A 19426-nucleotide genomic window follows, 5' to 3' on the forward strand; every position below is an offset into this window, starting at 1 on the left:
AAATTGTTAGCAATGAGACCAGTCAACAGTCGCATCCCCTTATAAATGATGGTTTAATATGCTCCTCCATAGTGTGAAACATGGAGCATTCTGACAAGGAGGGCCAGGTATTGACTTCTCTCGACACTGAAATATTTCAATGAGTACTTCATCACTAAAGTGTGGCATTACAATCTCCATGCTGCAAGTGCACAGAACCTACCTCCTCCCAAACCCACATCAACCACAAAAGGCACCACAGGCTTGCCTTTAAATAATACTTTCAGCACAGGTGGGGATTGACATTGTTCCATACCCCTTCGCATGCTCTGATGTCTTGTATTAGCTGTCTGCATTTACTGTCTTCTGTACAGATCTCTGAGGTCCATGTCCATCAGTGATTACTGGAGCTGGAAGTCAATGGCACAATCCATGTTGGCACGCCTTTGGCATATGGGGAATGTTGGAGCTGCTGTGCTATCACACTGACACAAAGCTTTGAGGAAACGTTCCCTCTGACCAGCATTTACACCCAATGCAGCTGTACAATGCATATATTTTACACACATGCTGATCTAGTTGTGAGTGATGTGAAGCTGCACACTGCTGGTCCTCTCGAAGGGCATTGTGGGTCAACCACAGCAGGTGGACTGCAGCAGTTCAGGAAGGCTCTGACCACCACCTTCTCAAGGGGGCAACTAGGGATGGGCAATAAATGCTGGCCCAGCCAGTGATCCCTGCATCACACAAATGAGTAAATAAAAATAAAATTGCCGCCAGTCCTGTCACATAACGGGCTTGTGTCGAGTCCACATTTTTGGCCATCAAGCTGACACTGACAGTGCTCACTCTAGGCGTGTTGTAGCCATTTCCTGTTCATAGCCCATGTGGCAGATGATAGAACAAACCACACTGGACACCGCGAGTCTCAGGCTGGACCAGTTGTCAGGCATGCCCCAGCCCTCCCGCTGAGCCTCCATGTCCCTAACTACCTCACATTCCCTGGACAGCCCATCCTGTTAAACCTCTACATGGTAGCAGACAACACTTCCAACTGAGAATCCAACTTTCGACTTTACCTCCCTGAGGACTGTCATTATGGTTTGGTGACGCCAGGCATCGTGCAGCATGGTGACCCCTGTCGGGACTAAGGCATCAACCCCCTCCCATAACCTCCTGTGCACCAGTGTCCCATTTGGATATCAAAATCCCCCCCCCTCCACTTTAAGGTCCTTCTCCCCTTGATATCCCAGATCACTGCCGCCAAACCCTAGGGCTGAGATTCTCTACCTCCTTAACCTTACAGTGCCCCCTGATACCTCCCCCTACGGATACTCATTCCAGGTCCAACATGGTCCAATCCCTGCAGTGATATGGAACCCCTGATCCTGACCCATTAGGGGACCATTACCAAGTCCTTGGCCTTGAGCAGACACTGCCCTTGACTGACTGCACCAAAAGCCCTGACTGACAGCAGTCCCTCTTGCTTTGACTGAGTACTACCCGCTTTAGGCTTTAAGAAATGGACGTATGGTTGATGAACATACAGTCTGTTTACTGTGCAGGCACATGCTGTATGCGTTGAGATTGACAGTGTGTTTTGTTGCACAGCAATATATCCACCCTTTTCCCAATGATCGATGTCAAGCATAACAAGCTCCCTGGCTTTGGGTCTACATTGAACAGCAAGGCAAGGTTTTAAGCTCTGGCTGAGGGGGGCAGGGCTCAAAAAGGAAAAGCAAGGCAGGGCAGGGATGCTGTGGGAATCCAGGTAGGTGCTAAGTAAATGTGCATTGAGGGAGCAAGCAAGCAAGCAGCCCTGAGATATACCCTTGTAGCATCTATGAGCAGGAATCCTGTACTTGCACACTAAGTATACATGTAGCAGTATACCAGTTAGGTGAAGATAAGTCCCTAAATGCAGTCTTCAAGTTCAGAAGCATTCGGTCAGTGGATCAGAGATGTGGTGCAATGGTGTGGTAAGGCTGACACATTGATGCCAGCATCTGCTGCTCAAGACATTGGCGGCAGTTGCACAAGATGATCACCCAGAGAAGCAAGCTGGAAATCCCAGGTACCTTCTCCAACTTTCATATAAGGAATCTTGGCATTGAGTTTCAAGCCAGTGCATGGTAGAATAAGAAACTGCATTTTAACGAAGGGAGATTCACTGGCAGTGAGTATGATAAAAAGCAATATATACCTGAATAATAGGTTCATTCTCAAGGAGCTCATTATGACATCCGTAAGTCAGTCAGTCAGAAGTCAATCATTGCTCGAGAAAGGCCTCACTGGACTTTCCACACAATTTGCCCAGACATGAGCCTGTTGTTCAGGGCCTAGGAAAATGCCATCAAAAGTTTAGGATAGGCTGGGAAGGGAAGGGAAGGGCTGGGGTGGGTGGTGTAGTTAGTAGAGAAGAATCATCTTGGAGGAAAGGGTAAAACAAACCAAAAGGTGCTATGAAAGAGAATAGAAAGTATGACCTGATGGAGAGACAAAGGCACAAAGGTTCTGCCACTACCTCATTTACTTAATCAGGACAAATGATGGAAAATATATCTATGAAGGACCATAAATTAACTCTCAATTACATCAAAACATATCAAAAAGAACATCCATAATAAGGTTGTGGATGCTAAGGGCTTTGTTTATGAGTGGATATTCAACTTGGTGATCTGCCAGCAGAGCTCAAAGGGACAGTGATGTTAAAAGGAGTAAGGTAGGAAAGGGAGGTGTGATATTAGTTGCCAATGGAGCAGGATAGTAACAAAAAGGGTCAACTGCAGTTACTTTGATGGGCCCTTCATAGAATGCTGAGTGGGACTGTGAAATGATACTTTGTGGGTTTCAAACTTGGGCTGACCACAGGAAAGTAGGAAGGTAGAAGACTACACAAATTAGAGGTGGATGTGGACCATTCGGTTCTGAGTCTATTCTGCCATTCAATGAGATCACATTTGATCTGTTTGTTTTGAGTTCCACATTCCCACCTACACCTGACCATTCCTGATGAAGGGCCTTTGCCCAAAACGTCGATTTTCCTTCTTCTCGAATGCTGCCTGACCGGCTATGCTTTTCCAGCACCACACTTTTGGCTCTAATCTCCAGCATCTGCAGTACTCACTTTCACCACCTTAAAACTTGTTAGACAAAGAAATCAATCTAGCTCAGGAGGAGATAAGGGTCATTAGGAGGTGGAGAGGTGTGTTGGGGGGGTGGGGGTGGGGGTGGGGGTGGGGTGGGTGGGAAGAAGGCAGGTGGGTAGAGAGGACATATTGAAGGGGTCGTCCACTGAGGCAATATAGGAAGAGCTCAAAAGTAAGATTGATGCAATCACTCTGATAGGATTACACTATAGGCCCCCCAATAGCCACCAAGACATTTAGCAACAATTTGTGGGAAGATTATGGAAAGAACTATGACGGAGTTGTCATAGTTGGTGACTTTAATTTCTCCAATATTGTGTGGGACTCTCTTCGAGCAAGAGGCTTAATTTATTAAGTGTATCCAAGAGGATTTCCTCAAGCGGTATGTGGATAGTCCAACTATCGGGGCCATACTTGACATTGTATTGGCTAATGAGCCTGGACAGGTGACTGACCTTAGGGAGAGCATTTTGTAAACAGTGATCATAACTCCCTAAATTTTAAGATAGCAATGAATAAGTCAGGACCTTGCAGGAAGGTACTAAACTGGCAAATTACTAGGCAGAAGTGAGGACTGCAGATGCTGGAAACCAGAGTTTAGATTAGGGTGGTGCTGGAAAAGCACTGCAGGTCAGGCAGCACCCGAGGAGCAGGAAAATTGACGTTTTGGGCAAAAGCCCTTCATCAGGAATGGAGGCAGGGAGCCTCCAGAGATATGTGGGAGGAGATAGCAAAGAGTACAATAAGTGAATGGGGGTGGGGTCAAGGTGATAGGTCAGAGAGGAGGGTGGACTGGATAGGTGGAAAGGGAGATTGGCAGGTAGGACAGGTCATGAGGACAGTGCTGAGCCGGAAGGTTGGAACTGGGGTAAGGTGGGGGAAGGGAAATGAGGAAACTGGTGGCCCACATTGATGTCCTGGGGTTGAAGTGTTCCTCACCCCTCCAACCATAATAAGGACAGAACCCACCCCGGTCCTCACTTTCCACCCTACCAACCTTCGCATGAACAGCATCATCCGCCGACATTTCCACCACCTCCAAACGGACCCCACCACCAAAGATATACTTCCATCCCCATCCCTATCTGCTTTCCGCAAAGACTGTTCCCTCTGTGACTACCTGGTCAGGCCACACACACCTCTACAACCCACGCTCCCCTGCCACTGCAGGAATTGCAAAACCTGCACCCACACCTCCTCCCTCACCTTCATCCAAGGTCCCAAAGGAGCCTTCCACATCCATCAAAGTTTCACCTGCACATCCACCAATGTCATTTATTGTACCCGTTGCTCCTGATGTAGTCTCCTCTACACCTGGGGAGACTGGATACCTCCTCGCAGAGCGCTTTACGGAACATCTCTGGGACACCCGCACCAATCAACCCCACCGCCCCGTGGCCCAACATTTCAACTCCCCCTCCCACTTTGACGAGGATATGCTGGTCCTGGGCCTCCTCCACCGCCGCTCCCTCACCACCCAACAGAACACTTCAACCCCAGGACATCAATGTGGACTTCATCACGTGGCCCAACATTTCAACTCCCCCTCCCACTTTGACGAGGATATGCTGGTCCTGGGCCTCCTCCACCGCCGCTCCCTCACCACCCAACACCCAGAGGAACACTTCAACCCCAGGACATCAATGTGGACTTCATCAGTTTCCTCATTTCCCCATCCTCCACCTTATGTCAGTTCCAACCTTCCAGCTCAGCACTGTCCGCCAATCTCCCTTCCCATCTATCCACTCCACCCTCCCCTCTGACCTATCACTTTCATCCCCACCCCCATTCACCTATTGTGCTCTTTGCTACATTCTCCCCACCCCCACCCCCCTCTCATTTATCTCTCCACACTGGAGGCTCCCTGCCTCCATTCCTGATGAAGGGCTATTGCCCGAAATGTTGATTTTCCTGCTCCTTGGGTGGTGCCTGACCTGCTGTGCTTTTCCAGCACCACTCTAATCTAAACAAAAGGCAAATTACGTCAGTATTAGACAGGAGCTAGGGAGTGTTAATTGGAAGGAGCTGTTACTTGACATGAGGGAATTGTTTAAGGACCTACTGATCAGAGTTCAGGACTGGCATGTTCCAGTGACGAGGAAGGACAAGGATGGCAAGGTAAGGGACCCTTGCATAATGAGAAAGGTTGTGAATTTAGTCAAAAGGTAAAAAAGTACATAAGGTCTAGGAAGCTAAACCCGGACAGGGCCCATGAGGAATATGAACAAAACAGCAAAGAACTCAAGCAGGGAATTAGGAGAGCAAGAAGGGGCCATGAAACAACCTTGGTAACTAGGGTTCAAGAGAATCCCAAGGGGTTGTATACATATATGAAAAATACAAAGATTATTAGGGGAAAGTAGGACCACTCAAGCATAAAGGAGGCAACTTGTGCTTGGAAGCAGAGGGTGTGATCCTAAATGAGTATTTTGTATTGGTATTTGGTCATGGAGGATAGTGAGATTAGTGTAGAGCATGCTAATATGTTAGGGCATTTTGAGATCAAGGAAGAAGTGTAATAGGTCCCTTGAAGAGCATTAAGGTGGATAAGTCTCCAGGCCCTGATGGTACCTACCCAAGTAACTGAGGGAAGCAAGACAGGAGATTGCTGGGGCCTTTGTATCCTTGCTAGCCACTGGGGAGGTCCCAGAGGACTGGCAAGTAGCTAATGTTGTTCCTCTGTTCAAGAAGGGAAATAGGGATAATCCTCAAAACAATAGACCAGTGAGTTCACAATGGTGATGGGAAACGTTTGGTGAGAATTCTTAGGGATAGGATTTACACACATTTGGAAAAGCACAGCCTAAGTAGGGACAGCCAGCATAGCTTTGTGCAGGGTAGGTCATGTCTTACTAACTTGATTGAACTTTGAGGAGATGTCAAAGGTGATCATGGAGGGCAGTGGGTGTTGTCTATGTGGATTTTAGTAAGGCTTTTGTCAAGGTCCCCGATGGTAAGCTGATCCAGAAGATTAAGATGCATGGATCCACATTGACTTGGCCACATAGGCAAGCAAATTCTGAACCTATAAAATGTAGAGTGTAGTGGTGGACGGATATTTTTCAGGCTGGAGGACCGTGACTACTGGTACTTTGCAGGGATCTGTACTGGGACCTCTGCTGTTTGAGATTTATATAAATGACTTGGATGAAAATATAGATGAGTGGCTTAGCAAGTTTGCAGGCGAAACAGATCAGTGGAGTCACGATAGTATAGAAGATTGTCAAAGGATAACGTGGAACATAAATCAGTTGCAGATACGAATGGAGAAATAACAAATGGAGTTTAATCTGGGTAAGTGCGAGGTAAGTATATAGTTAATGGCAGGACCCTGAACAGTATTGATATATAGAGAGACCTTGAGGTTCAAGTCCATAGCTCCCTGAAAGTGGCCACTTAAATAGATAGGGTGGTAAAGGCATATAGTATGCTTGCCTTTATTGGTCAGGGAATTGAGGACAAGAGTCAGGAGGTAATGTTGCAGCTTTACAAGACTTTGGTTAGACCACACTGGGCATTGCATTCAATTCTGGTCACCATATTACAGGAAGGATGTGGAAGCTTTGGAGAGGATGCAGAAAACATTTAAGCAGGATGCTGCCTGGATTAAAAGGGTATGAGCTACAAAGAGTCTAGAAAAACTCAGGTTGTTTTCTCTGGAGCAGTGGATGCTGAGGGGAGACTTAAAAGAAGTCTATAAAATTATGAGGGACATGATAGGGTTGATGGATTCTGGAGGGGGGAAAAAGGTTCTGACCAAGTGTCTAAAACTAAGAGGAATAGGTTTAAGATGGGAGGGAGAAAGTTCAAACACAATGTTGGAGGTAGGCTTTCTTAGCGGGATAGGAGTCTGGAATGCACTGCTGGGGTGGTGGAGGAGGCAAAGACAATAAGGCCTTTTAGATAAGCACATGAATGTGCAGGCAGAAGGGATTAATTAATTTGGCATCATATTTGACACAACATAGTTAACTGAAGGGCCTGTTCTGTACTGTACAGTTCTATATTCTAAATGGCAAGTCATGAAGTTACAAATTGCCTCAATACAATTCAGCCTCATGATTGCCTGTGGAGGGGTTTGCATGATGCAAGATCTACCCTAATTAGTGGCAATGCTGACCTTTCCAGTGGTTAGGTTGATGCTGGGCCATTCAAAAAGAATTCTTTGAGAATTTAGTTATTTGATTCAACTGTCTAACAAGCCATTCACAGGCAAGAGTCAACAACATAGATTTGGAATCAGATGTAGGTCAGATCAGGCAAGGACAGCAGATTTGGAGAACAGAACAGAACAGCTGAAGTATTGTGTGATTCTAATCACCACATTAAGCATCTGATTGCACTAGAGAGAATGCAGAAGAGATTCACCAGGATGCTGCCTGGGCTGGAATGATTCAGCTATGAAGACAGACTCGATAGGCAGGGGCTGTTTTCCTTAGATCAGAGAGAGAATGCTGGTGAAGGGTGTCTGTACGTGTGCACATGCATAGAATCTAAATGACAAAGTTCCAAGGAATGTAGTCAGCTAGTTAGGGAGAAACACCCAAAAGAGAGGTCAAATGACTATGGGGCACAGTTTCAGAGTAACAAACAGGTGATTGATTGGGAATTTGAAGAAAAGCTACTTTTACCTGTAGGGTTGAGTGCATCTAGAACACACCATCTTTAAAAAAAAAAAGGGTAGTCAAGGCTGGAATCCAAGACATTTAAGAACTATTTAGATGAGCACTTGAAATGTCATAGTACACAAGGCTATCTGCCAAATGCTGGCAAACAGGATTGGAACAGATGGACATTTGATTCCTGGCACAGACAACAGGCTCAAGAGCCTCTTTCTGTGCTGTTAAAAAGAAAAATATAATTTCCTTTCCAAAAAGGCTTTAGTGAACCAACTGGGTTTTTAAACAACAAACTGAATGCAGCTCCATGATCATCAAAAAGAAACCTGGAATTAGTGGTCTAATGCTTGGGTCTCTGGATTATTAGCCCAGTGACACTACCATCACCTCCCACTATCAGCATTCCCGTAATCCCAGTATTCTGTCTGAGAGATGATAATGAATGTTTTCAGAAACTTAAGTCAGGGACAAATATTTTAAAAATCCGGAATGAAATGGAACACTGACATTCTGAAATCTTGTGGTCCATATTAACCCAATGGCTGCCAGTATAGCCAACAGCTCACTTCTGCTCTAGTGTTTTCCATATGTCCCAGATTTCTATACATTTCAACAAACTACCTTTCCTCCAACCTCCATTTAATCTATTCACCTAACCCTAAATACCAGACTTTTTTTTTCTCCCCACCCCCAACTCAAATGTTAACGAGTAAACATTGAACCAGCTGCTGGACAACTAAATTAAGTCCACGGGGTCAGATTCCATCCAGACAGTGAAATTCCTAGTGTGCTGGAGAGAGTCAACATTTTTATTTTAAGAGTCATCTGGTTTCTTATAACTAGCAGCCAGGTGGGATTAGAAACTGCGAGAGCACTAAAGTTAGCTTTTTGGACATCGGAATCCTTCCAGAGGACTAAATGTTGTAATTATTCCAGTTAGCTATTACTCCAAATTTACACACCATTCAGTACACAGTATCATTTTATTTGAGAATTATGCATGACTTCAAAAATTACAACGCCCAAGAAGCAAAACTTCAAGAACAGAGAGGTAATAGCTCACTAACAAATCGAGGCAAAGATTTTATTCAAATTTTAAGAAAGGTATTAAATTATCAAAAAGGAAAGAAGGGAGAAGGATCATTACTTCCTAATAAAGTACACACAGAATCAGAAATGTAATTTAGGGGGCTGGGAATTTCAACTCAACTGTACAAGTACAATTGAAACAAACAAACAAACAAAGTCATTTTAAAAGAGAAGAGTTTGCACAATTATAGTGGATTTAAAATTGCTACATACTCCATGCTGTTAAAAACATCTGAAGCAAAATGTTTGAATAGGGGCAAATTATAGCTGGCTCCAGAATAAATGCCAGCTGGAAGAAATCCCCTGCCCTTCAAATAGCGCCATGAGATCACGCACGTTCACTAGAGAAGGCAGATTGTGTCTTGGTTCAAACCACTCTGCAGAGACTTGAAACCAGGCTGATACTGTAATATTTTAAACCAACATTTTGCAAGGGCACTAACATAGAACCAAGGCCAAAAGTAACAAATGAATCGGTGAATGAATTTCCACATCCTAGAACTAAACAGATAAATGCTCTCTGTTGTACATCATTTCACATGCAGCACTCAGTAAGAGTGCAGGGGGAAAAAAGTTGAAATCAGCTCGTTTCAGTTCAATCCATTACAGCAAGTACAAACAAAGCACATTTCTGTATAAAATCATCTGTCAATGTTATTGCTGAAAAAAATTGGCACTGTACACAAATTTCATGAACAAGACAAAATACAATTTTTCAAAAATAGGATTGTATACAATTTCTATTTAATTTTATACATTTTTACTGAATTTAGAGATCACTTCTATTTTCACTTTTCTTTAAAAACAGCAGCAGATCCTTACAAAGTCAGGATCTTACAAAGTCCTGTTCATTTTAAGCACCCATTATGGTTTTGCCATCAACTGCAATCTAATAGCTAGAGGCCCAGACAATATTATTTTAAAAAACTCCTGGAGCCACTGCTGACTTTGCTTGAACAAACTGCTTTGGAGTTTAGCCTTGAAGCACAGGTGAAGGGATTATTGTAGAAAATACTGAGGACAAGAACAGCATCATGATCCAAATACTGAGGTAAAACAAATATAAGCCTCTAAACACATACTTTATTGGAGGGCATGGTTGTGAGAAATCGCTGCTTCAACAATATAGCAGCCAAACAAACAAACAAACAAACAGTCTGTGCAGTAAGAACATGTTTTCTTGATCTCCAGTTAAGGGCTCAGTTTGAGGAAAGAGATCTATAATAGATACACTTGCACTGTCTCCAGCTCTGGGTCGAACCCCCGGATCTAAACTTTGGTAGAAGTAGTTATGAATAGTGGCACTTCCATGTTTCAATAGCAGTTATAGTCAGGCCTAAAAGGCTGGGTGCAAAGACAGTATGCAATTGTGAATCACCGAATAACAGATCAGAGAGCAGAGAAATGGCTGGCAATACTGACTAGTTCCAAACAGCATAGACCAGTGTAGCCCAAGAAGGAAACAATACTAGCCATTGAATCAGACTAAAATTTTAAATAATGATTTTTGACAATCAAGGAATGATTAAGATATAGATGGCAAATTCTTTTTGACAAGAGATCCAAGGTTACACAACTGGAGTTATTCAGACAGGTTCCCCAATACTACAGATTGCCCCAACCACAGTTAGTACGTGACAGACCAAAGCCCAGAAAAAGACGTCATTGTAGACTATTTGTGAAGTAGAACTATCCAGCATTAATAACATCCAAATTTGGATTTTCTATTTGCTGTAACAACAGCAATTATTTTGGAAATAAGAAAAACTACCAGTAAAAGTAAATGTCTGTATTTACTACAAAGTGAAAGGCAAAATTACTACAAAATTACATCCTAATTAATATTTGCACCAAAAGCTAAATTTGATTATATAGTAAAGGGATGCCATGGCTTCAGGTCTTTGCAAGAAGGCAAAAAAAATCATTAAACAGAAAAATTCAGTTTTTGTTTCTAATCAAGAAAAGGCAACACATTTTGTAGATGGAGATATGAGGCACAAATCAGCGGTAGGATTTAAGTACTGGCTCTTTCACAGTCTAATTACAAGGTCGATGGATGTGACCTTTGTAGCCAAGTCTTGTACTTGATAATGACCTCCCTCTCTTCTTCCAGGGTCATGTCAAGGTAGTCTTCTTCATGCTCTGGGATGTCTGCTAAAACCTCTTCCACAATTTCACGTTCCTTTTGCTTTTTTTCTGAGGACTCTTCTGAGGCAGGTACGAAACAAAAAAAAAAAAGCCATTTAAAAAAAAAATTGTCTATGCTGCAGCATAGTTTCATTCTTGGCTGAAATGTAGAAACTTCACGATTTAGCTGCTGATAAGGCTTTAATTCACATTAAACACAATCTCAGGAGGGAATCTAGTCACCACTGCGCCATTTACATGGATTATGACACCTCAGGGTAGAAGGGACCACATGTCCTCAATGTCCAATTGCTGTTATCACTGGAAAAAAAAAATTTATTAGGACAGCGATATAAATACAATGGGTGACAAGAACGGCTTGAATTAACTTCAACCGTAACCATCTAGTATTCAAGCCAGGAGCACAATGACATGCTTTCCAATTGCCTTGATGAGTGCAGCTCCAACAGTACTCAAGGAGCTCTGTTGACTTTAGGAATTGGGAAATCATATTGTGGCTGTATAGGACGTTGGTTAGACCACTTTTGAAAAACGGCATGCAATTGTGGTCACCTGTCATAGGAAGAAGGATGTTATGAAACTTGAAAGGGTTAAGAAAAGATTTACAAGGATATTACCAGGGTTGGAAGGTTTGAGTTTTGGGGAGAGGCTGAATAGACTGGGGCTATTTTCCCTGGAACAGAGGCTGAGGAGTGACCTTAGAGGTTTATAAAATTATGAGGGGCATAGTTGGGGTAAATAAACAAGGTCTTTTCTCCAGGATGGGGGAAATTCAGAAGGCATTAGGTTTAAAGGTGGGAGGTGAAAGATTTAAAGAGGGACCCGGGACAACCTTTTCCACAAAAGAGGGTGGTGAGTGTATGGAATGAGCTACCAGAGGAAGTGATGGAGGCTGGTACAATTACAACAACATTAAAAGGTGGTTGGATGGATATATAAATAGAAAGGGTTCAGGAGGATAATGGGCCAAATGGGAGTAGAATAATTTAGGATATCTGGTCAGCATGGACCAGTTGATGAGCTACCAGAGGAAGTGATGGAGGCTGGTACAATTACAACATTAAAAGGTGGTTGGATCGGTATATAAATAGAAAGGGTTCAGGAGGATAATGGGCCAAATGGGAGTAGAATAATTTAGGATATCTGGTCGGCATGGACCAGTTGAACTGAAGGGTCTGTTTTCATGCTGCATATCACTGACTATGACCATCCGGGACAAAGTAAGCCACTTTATGTGCGCCCCAAATACCAGCTTCAGTTTCAACTTCAATCCTTTCATCATTGATGCACAAGTGGCAGTACTCTCAGCTACAAGAACTCCAGCAACTCACCAATGCCTGCCTGGGTTTGGAGTGATTCTGAAGTCCAGAGTAGCTTTGTTGTTCAGCTAGCTTGCACTGTACTTGACCGGAAAACAATTCAAACTCCATGAAGCAGCATTTTGAAGAGGGGGTGGGGAGGTCACTGGACCCAAAACATTAACACTGCTTTCTCTTCACAGATGCGGCCAGACCTGTTGAGGTTTTCCAGCAATTTGTTTTGTTTCACGTTCATAATTGTTGCCAACCTGACTCTGAAATGTACCTCACGTTAATGTCAATCTATTTATTGCCACACACAGAAAAAGAAAGGTGAATAGGAATTAGGAGCTTTGTGCTTCTATTACAAATTAAACCTTTTCCTCACAAGAAAAGGCATGCCACAGGACAAGATGGGCTCGCATTGCAACACCTGAAATATTCCAAAGAATGGAGGAAAGGAAAAGGAAAAGGAGAAAAGGAAAAGGAGAAAAGGAAAAGGAGAAAAGGAAAAGGAGAAAAGGAAAAGGAGAAAAGGAAAAGGAGAAAAGGAAAAGGAGAAAAGGAAAAGGAGAAAAGGAAAAGGAGAAAAGGAAAAGGAGAAAAGGAAAAGGAGAAAAGGAAAAGGAGAAAAGGAAAAGGAGAAAAGGAAAAGGAGAAAAGGAAAAGGAGAAAAGGAAAAGGAGAAAAGGAAAAGGAGAAAAGGAAAAGGAGAAAAGGAAAAGGAGAAAAGGAAAAGGAGAAAAGGAAAAGGAGAAAAGGAAAAGGAGAAAAGGAAAAGGAGAAAAGGAAAAGGAGAAAAGGAAAAGGAAAGAGTGCCAGAAAGGTCATACATGCCAAGGGGGGAAAAAATCAGAACACAAATTCTTTGTTAGAATTAAATTCCAAAAATCTTCTACAGATTATTTTCTTAAAAGATAGTTCAAGTAGTAGTCAGAGATTCCTTATTCTCTTCACAAGCTTCTCCCTTTCAAACCAAGTGTCAAGTCAGTAATTCATTTTATTAATACACTCAGTGTCTAGCTCAGTGACATGGGCCACTGCCCCATCTGTGTACAATGTCTTATATAAAAAGGTCTATGGTTACTACTTCAAAAATCAAAAACCTGGTGACATTCATGCCAAATCCTAGCTGATATTTATCCCTTCAACATCACTCAGATTACGGGATCTTCAATTATACTGAGTTTGAGGCCTTGCTGTGTAAAGTTTGCTGTCATGTCACCTACACTATATTTCCAAAACAAAATTCATAGAATGCTCCAGATGTTTAACAGGCTGAGCTCATGAAAGATGCTAAAGAAAGGTTTATAGTTTGTTCTTTTCTCAGTAGCTTTGCACATTGACTCCAACTGCAGCTTTGCTAGTTAACACAATTACCTTCAACATCCATATCCTCTGGTGATGTCGATGAGGGAGGTGAATTAAGTAGACTTGATGGAAGGTATCCACCATGATCGATCAAGGCCTGAACAGCACGCTCAATGTTCCCATTAAATCTCCTGAGGGCAATTTCAGCAGCAGAATGATCAAAACCCAAAAACGCCACCTGTAAGGGAAGACATTATTGAAGAGGATTTACCAGTTATTAAAATTTCCTAAATTCAGAAACTTTAGGTGAATCACCAAACTGGAGTGCAATCCAGTGAAACCTGGAACAGGAAACAAGTTGGACAGGGGTACTTAAGTCTGAGGTAACATGCTAGCTACTTGAAGAAAGATAGTTAAGTTGACAGAAAAGTGAAGGTGCATTGTGCTTCCCAACAAGCAGTGAGAAACATATACCTTGAGATTCATGACTAGTTTGAAAAAGGAGAGGAGGCATTGAGTGGGGCCCTATAAAAAGGGGGATCCTGGGGGACAAAAGTTGGAATATACAGGGAAGGGTTACACATGCAAGATCAATGCTTAGGTCTAGAGAATCAAAGCTAAGAGATACAACAGATGGAGGGCTCTGGCAGTTCCATGCTGCTGGGAACTAAATGGATGGTGCATTCGTCAGAGTGGCAGTTGGGTTATGAGGAAGTTCTGGGGTCAAATGATATAGTGAAGGGTGACATGATTGTAGAGTGTGGAGGTGTCTCAGTACAAAGCTCACAGAGGACAGGGGGAAGGGTGAAAGAGGAATACGCAAAAATAATGTGAGTTAGTTAATATTACGAGTAAAATCATATTCAGCAAGCCTTGTAATCTTATACTGAATTTTAAAAAAAAACACTTTAGTTATGACTTCACCTTTACCAGCACATACTGTAATGTTGGCCTCAATCAAGTAAGGCTAGAGAAAGAAATACAAAGGCAAAATAATACTCTGGATATCGGCTTCTCTTGTTCTATTTATGATTATCTGCAAAATGCAGATGGTGGGACTGGTAAGACCATAAAGACAACCAAAAGAAATAGCAACAGGAGTAGGCTATTTGCCCCCTCGAGCCTGCTCTGCCATTCATAGCCATAATATACAACATGGATAAAATTATTTGAGATATGTATTGCAGGGTGATTCAACCACAGAATTGTGCTCTTGATCGACTGGCACCTGGGGCAGGGAGAGGAGGGTGGTATTGAGGAGGAGGAAAACAAGCCAAGGATTGGGAGTATGGTCAATAGTCTCTCAATTTTTGCTCTAACACTTTTGCGAGAACATTTATGTAGATTCAACCAGCTTGAGGGCAAATTATCAATCCATGTAACAAAAACAATGCAAACCTGGTTAATAGTTTCTTCAGAAACTTCGATTCTGTTACTTGGTCCAGCTTCCTCATCATCCATATAGACTTGCTCTGGGGTGTGTTGAAGTATCTGAAAATAGTGCAATTGGTGGAGGATCAGTCCAATTACCTACAATAAAATAGCCCATCTCAGCAATGGGCAACTTGGGATATTTAAAATGGATACAATAAAAAATGCTTTTAATAACCGGTCCATTGAACAGAATATGGATATGTCTAAATGATAAGGTTGAGAAATTTTGTTATTTGATAAGTTATGGGTGCCTGACATAACTGGAGGAAAAACAAACCAAAAGAGCTTCAGAGTTCACCATGTTGATATTTTAAGCTGAAATGTACATTCAGCCTGCATTGGATCCAGTACATCATCTTGATATTTGGGTTCAAGTTTTAAGCTAGGAACTGACACCCAGAGGCTTGTTAAGGAGTTCTTTGGCACTTAGGCTTTCTGCTGGTGTGCATTAAAAAAGGAGGATACACATCACTTGGGTGAATAGTGTTCAGCTCAACGCCCGAGCAACAAATAAGCAGATTGCAAGTAAAGAAGTCATTGCAGTTGATTTTGAATATTACTTTAAAAAGGTAATCACCTTTTAAATGCTCCTTGTTCCTGTAAGTTTGGAGGAGACCTCTGAAATGCGGTAAGGTAATTCAACATTTAATCTAGGAATTCACGAGGACTTCACCTTAAGTGCTGCTTTATATTTATCAATTAGAAATCACAAGAGAAACAGTTTCAAATCATTAGGATCTCGCTCAGTATCCTCAAGCTTTCAGGAGAAACATGTGAAGACGTTAAGGCAGTCAGAGCACAAACAGCAAGTGAGAAGGACTAGGTGAGTGGGACTCCAGTCTTTCAACCCCGCTGATGGATCTCCTTTGCTAGGACCTACAGTATATCAGACAGCATGTCTGCCTGCTCCCTCAATCCATCATTTTAAATCCTGGTCATATTGCACTTCCTTATGGGCCTGCAATTATACCATTATACAGAATTTGTTTCACCCAGTAGGATGTGCACTCATACTGAAACTATCCCACTTAATTCTTCATTGATATCAGTTGTGGAGCCAAGATCTCAATATCTTGCATCAGTCCCACCGGGTCAAATAAGTAAGGTTCACACTCACCAATCATTCTACACAGCATGAACTATCACCTGCAGCTTTCCTTTATGCACACAATCTCCAATAAATTGTGCAAGAGAGCATAGCACCTCAGCAGAATTTACATGTTTTGTGCACTGCCTCTGGTAACCACCACTGCTTCCTTCAAGATACAGGAGTCTTAATTATAATTGTCTGGTTACACCAATATACCGTAGAAACAAACACGACTAGGCAATTTATAAGTAGACAATATAAAACAAAATGTCCTCTTTAGTGGCTGATTAAACTTTGTCACAAGTGACAATATTAACTATTTTGCAGGAATGGATAGGGCAAGGCAAAAGCTAAATTTATAGCAAGTTTGCAACTGAAAGATTTATGATTTGTGCAATATAAGGAGTAAACTAATCTGATACAAATGGAAACATTGTATTTTTTCCCTCCAGGTGAGGTACGTAAATGGTAGAAGATTATTCAGTTCCTATTTTGAACATTCAAGATACCAATTTCAGTATAACAAAATGTAGAGACAAACAGCTACTTCTGATTTATATTAATAAGTTTTAGCTTTAGTCACAGAATGGTACACAACAGATTCTCAATCCTCAAATCACCACGACATCCCCACACCTACCTCAAAAGCACAGTTGTGTAAGGTCCCTTTGATGGAGATGGCCAACTTGGGTACATTTTACAGTAAACATTGACTCCTCTGTCAAAGGAGGACAATAGGGATAGGCTAGGTAATTGCAGACCACTTAGTCTGACAGCGGTGGGAAGCGTTGGAAAAATTCTAAAGGACAAGATTAATCAATATTTGGAAAGGGAGGGATTGATCAGGGATTGTCAGTACTGACAATCAGAGTAGCCAGATGGCTCAGTGGTTATCACTACTATCTCAGCACCAAGGACCCAGGTTCGATTCCATTGTAAGGCGACTGTGTGGAATTCCCATATTCACCCAGTGTTTGTGAGAATTCCTCCAGCGGCTCTGGTTTCCTCCCACAATCCAAAGATGTGCACGTTAAGTGGATTGACCATACTAAATTGCCTATCATATCCAGGGATGTGCAGGCTATGTAGATTAGTTATAGGAAATACAGGGTTACACAAAGATAGGTTTGGGGGCTCAGTCTGGGCGGGATGCTGTTTGGAGAGTCTTGCAGACTTGATGGGCCGAATAGCCTCTTTCCACACTGACGGAGATCCTCCCTGACTAATTCAGAGTTTTCTTTTGCAAAAAAGTGAATAAATATACTCAAGAAAGCGCAGTTGATGTGGTCTACACAGACTTCAGGAACATTTTTGATATAGTCCCTAAAGAAAGACTGGTCAAAAATATAAGCACTCATGGAATCCAAAAGGTAAGTTGGCAAAACAAAAAAAAAAACTGGCTTAAAAGTAGAAGGCAAACAATGATAGTAGAGGGCTGTTTTGTGATTGGAAGCCTGGTGTCCAGCAGTGTATCACAGGGCTCGGTGCAGGATCCTTGATGTTTGTTATGTACATTAACATCCAGGTCATTAATGTAAAAGTTTAATTAGTAAGTTTACAAATGACATGGAAATCTGTGGTGTTCTTAATAGCAAGTAGGATAGTCTCAGGCTAAAGTCTGCTCTGCCTAGCTGGTAAACTAGGCAGAGCAGTGGCAGACAAAATTTAATCCCAACAAGTGTGAGGTGATGCATTTTGGGAGGTCTAACAAAAGGATGGACACAATGAATGGTAAGCCCATACGGAGTAGTGAGGAACAAAAGTACCTTAATGTACTAGTCCACAGAAGGTGTCAGCTCAGGTAGACAGGCTGGTGAAAGCAGCATTCATGATGCTTACATTCATTAGTCAGGTTGTTGGATATAGGTGCAAGGGAGTCTTGTTACAACTTTATAAAACATTGGTTAGCCCAGAGATGGAATACGGTGTACAATTTTGGTTGCCACAGTATTAGAGGAATGTGATTGAACTGGTGAGGGTGCACTGGAGATTCACCATGCTGTTGCTTAGGATGAAAATTCTCAGGTATCAGAAGGGCCTGGATAGGCTGGGTCTGTTTTCCTTGGAGCAGAGTAGGCTGAAAGGAGATCTGATTGAGGTACAAAATTATGAGAAGCATAGATAGAGTGGATCGTGAGAATTGCTTCTACATGGCAGGCGTGTCAAAGACCAGACAGCATAAATTTAAGAATGAGGAGCAAGTGGTTTAGAGGAAATCATCTCCGGAAAGGTTTTTTTCACCCAGAGGTTGAAAAGGTATATGAACATGCTGTCTGAGGGGGTGGTGGAGCAAGGTACCTTCACAACCTTTGAGGAACATCTGGATGAGCACTTAAAATGCCAGGGCACAGTAAGCTGTGGACCAAGTACAGGTAAAGGGGATTTGTGCAGTTTGGTGTTTGCTAGTCAGCAAAGACATGGTGGACTGAAGGGCCAGTTTCTATGCTATACAACTCTGACTTTAAATTGAAGTTTTCAATACTCTCTCAAGTGGAGATAAGAAGCTATGCATAAACTAGCTTTCATATTTCCTGTATTTCTGAAGGGCCTTTGCCCAAAACGTTGATTTTACTGCTCCTCGGATGCTGCCTGAACTGCTGTGCTCTTCCAGCACCACTAATCCAGATTCATATTTGTTACATTGACAATAACTTCATTGAATGCAAAGTTCTTCCTTTGGGTTGAAGATGCGAAAGGCAGTTTATAAAATGAAAGCATTTTCCCAAACTAATTTCAAAAGAGAAGCAATCTCATGGAAACTGACTCCACTGTTTGGGTGCAAACAAACTCCATCAAAATGACATTACAGCTTAGTGCATACTTGAATGACATTTTCTTAGGTGAATTTGCATTTTACCCCTCTGCTCGCCTGATTTTTTTTAAAATTAATAATCACATATCATCTCTGTCATTAATAGAGGAGATGAATAGCGCAGATTTTCAGAGATATTCCTTTACTGGCCATAGCCAAAACCAAGGTAAAAACAATGACTGCAGATGCTGGAAACCAGATTCTGGATCAATGGTGCTGGAAGAGCACAGCAGTTCAGGCAGCATCCAACGAGCTTCAGCAAAATCGACGTTTCGGGCAAAAGCCCTTCATCAGGAATAAAGGCAGAGAGCCTGAAGCGTGGAGAGATAAGCTAGGGGAGGGTGGGGTTGGGGAGAGAGTAGCATAGAGTACAATGGGTGAGTGGGGGAGGAGATGAAGGTGATAGGTCAGGGAGGAGAGGGTGGAGTGGATAGGTGGAAAAGGAGCTAGGCAGGTCGGACAAGTCCGGACAAGTCAAGGGGACTGGAAGTTTGAAA

At 42.5% G+C, this 19426-nt stretch overlaps 1 protein-coding gene across 4 annotated transcripts in view; it reads right to left on the bottom strand.

Annotated features, from left to right (window-relative positions):
- Positions 1 to 9979: 9979 nt before the first annotated feature.
- The window catches only part of LOC122550131 (NEDD8 ultimate buster 1-like), a 44271-nt gene continuing 34824 nt past the window's right edge, over positions 9980 to 19426 (bottom strand). For 3 of the 4 annotated variants that reach the window (XM_043690760.1, XM_043690763.1, XM_043690764.1), the window contains exons 13-15: positions 14992 to 15084; positions 13663 to 13831; positions 9980 to 11044 (exon numbers count right to left, since the gene is read on the bottom strand). In XM_043690760.1, the coding sequence (XP_043546695.1) occupies positions 10878 to 11044; positions 13663 to 13831; positions 14992 to 15084 (429 nt within the window). In that variant the 3' untranslated portion in view covers positions 9980 to 10877. The remainder of the gene's footprint in view (positions 11045 to 13662; positions 13832 to 14991; positions 15085 to 19426) is intronic. The other variant, XM_043690762.1, reaches the window with a different exon arrangement.

Source organism: Chiloscyllium plagiosum, chromosome 5 (assembly GCF_004010195.1).
Source record: "Chiloscyllium plagiosum isolate BGI_BamShark_2017 chromosome 5, ASM401019v2, whole genome shotgun sequence".
Taxonomy (NCBI): Eukaryota; Metazoa; Chordata; class Chondrichthyes; order Orectolobiformes; family Hemiscylliidae; genus Chiloscyllium; species Chiloscyllium plagiosum.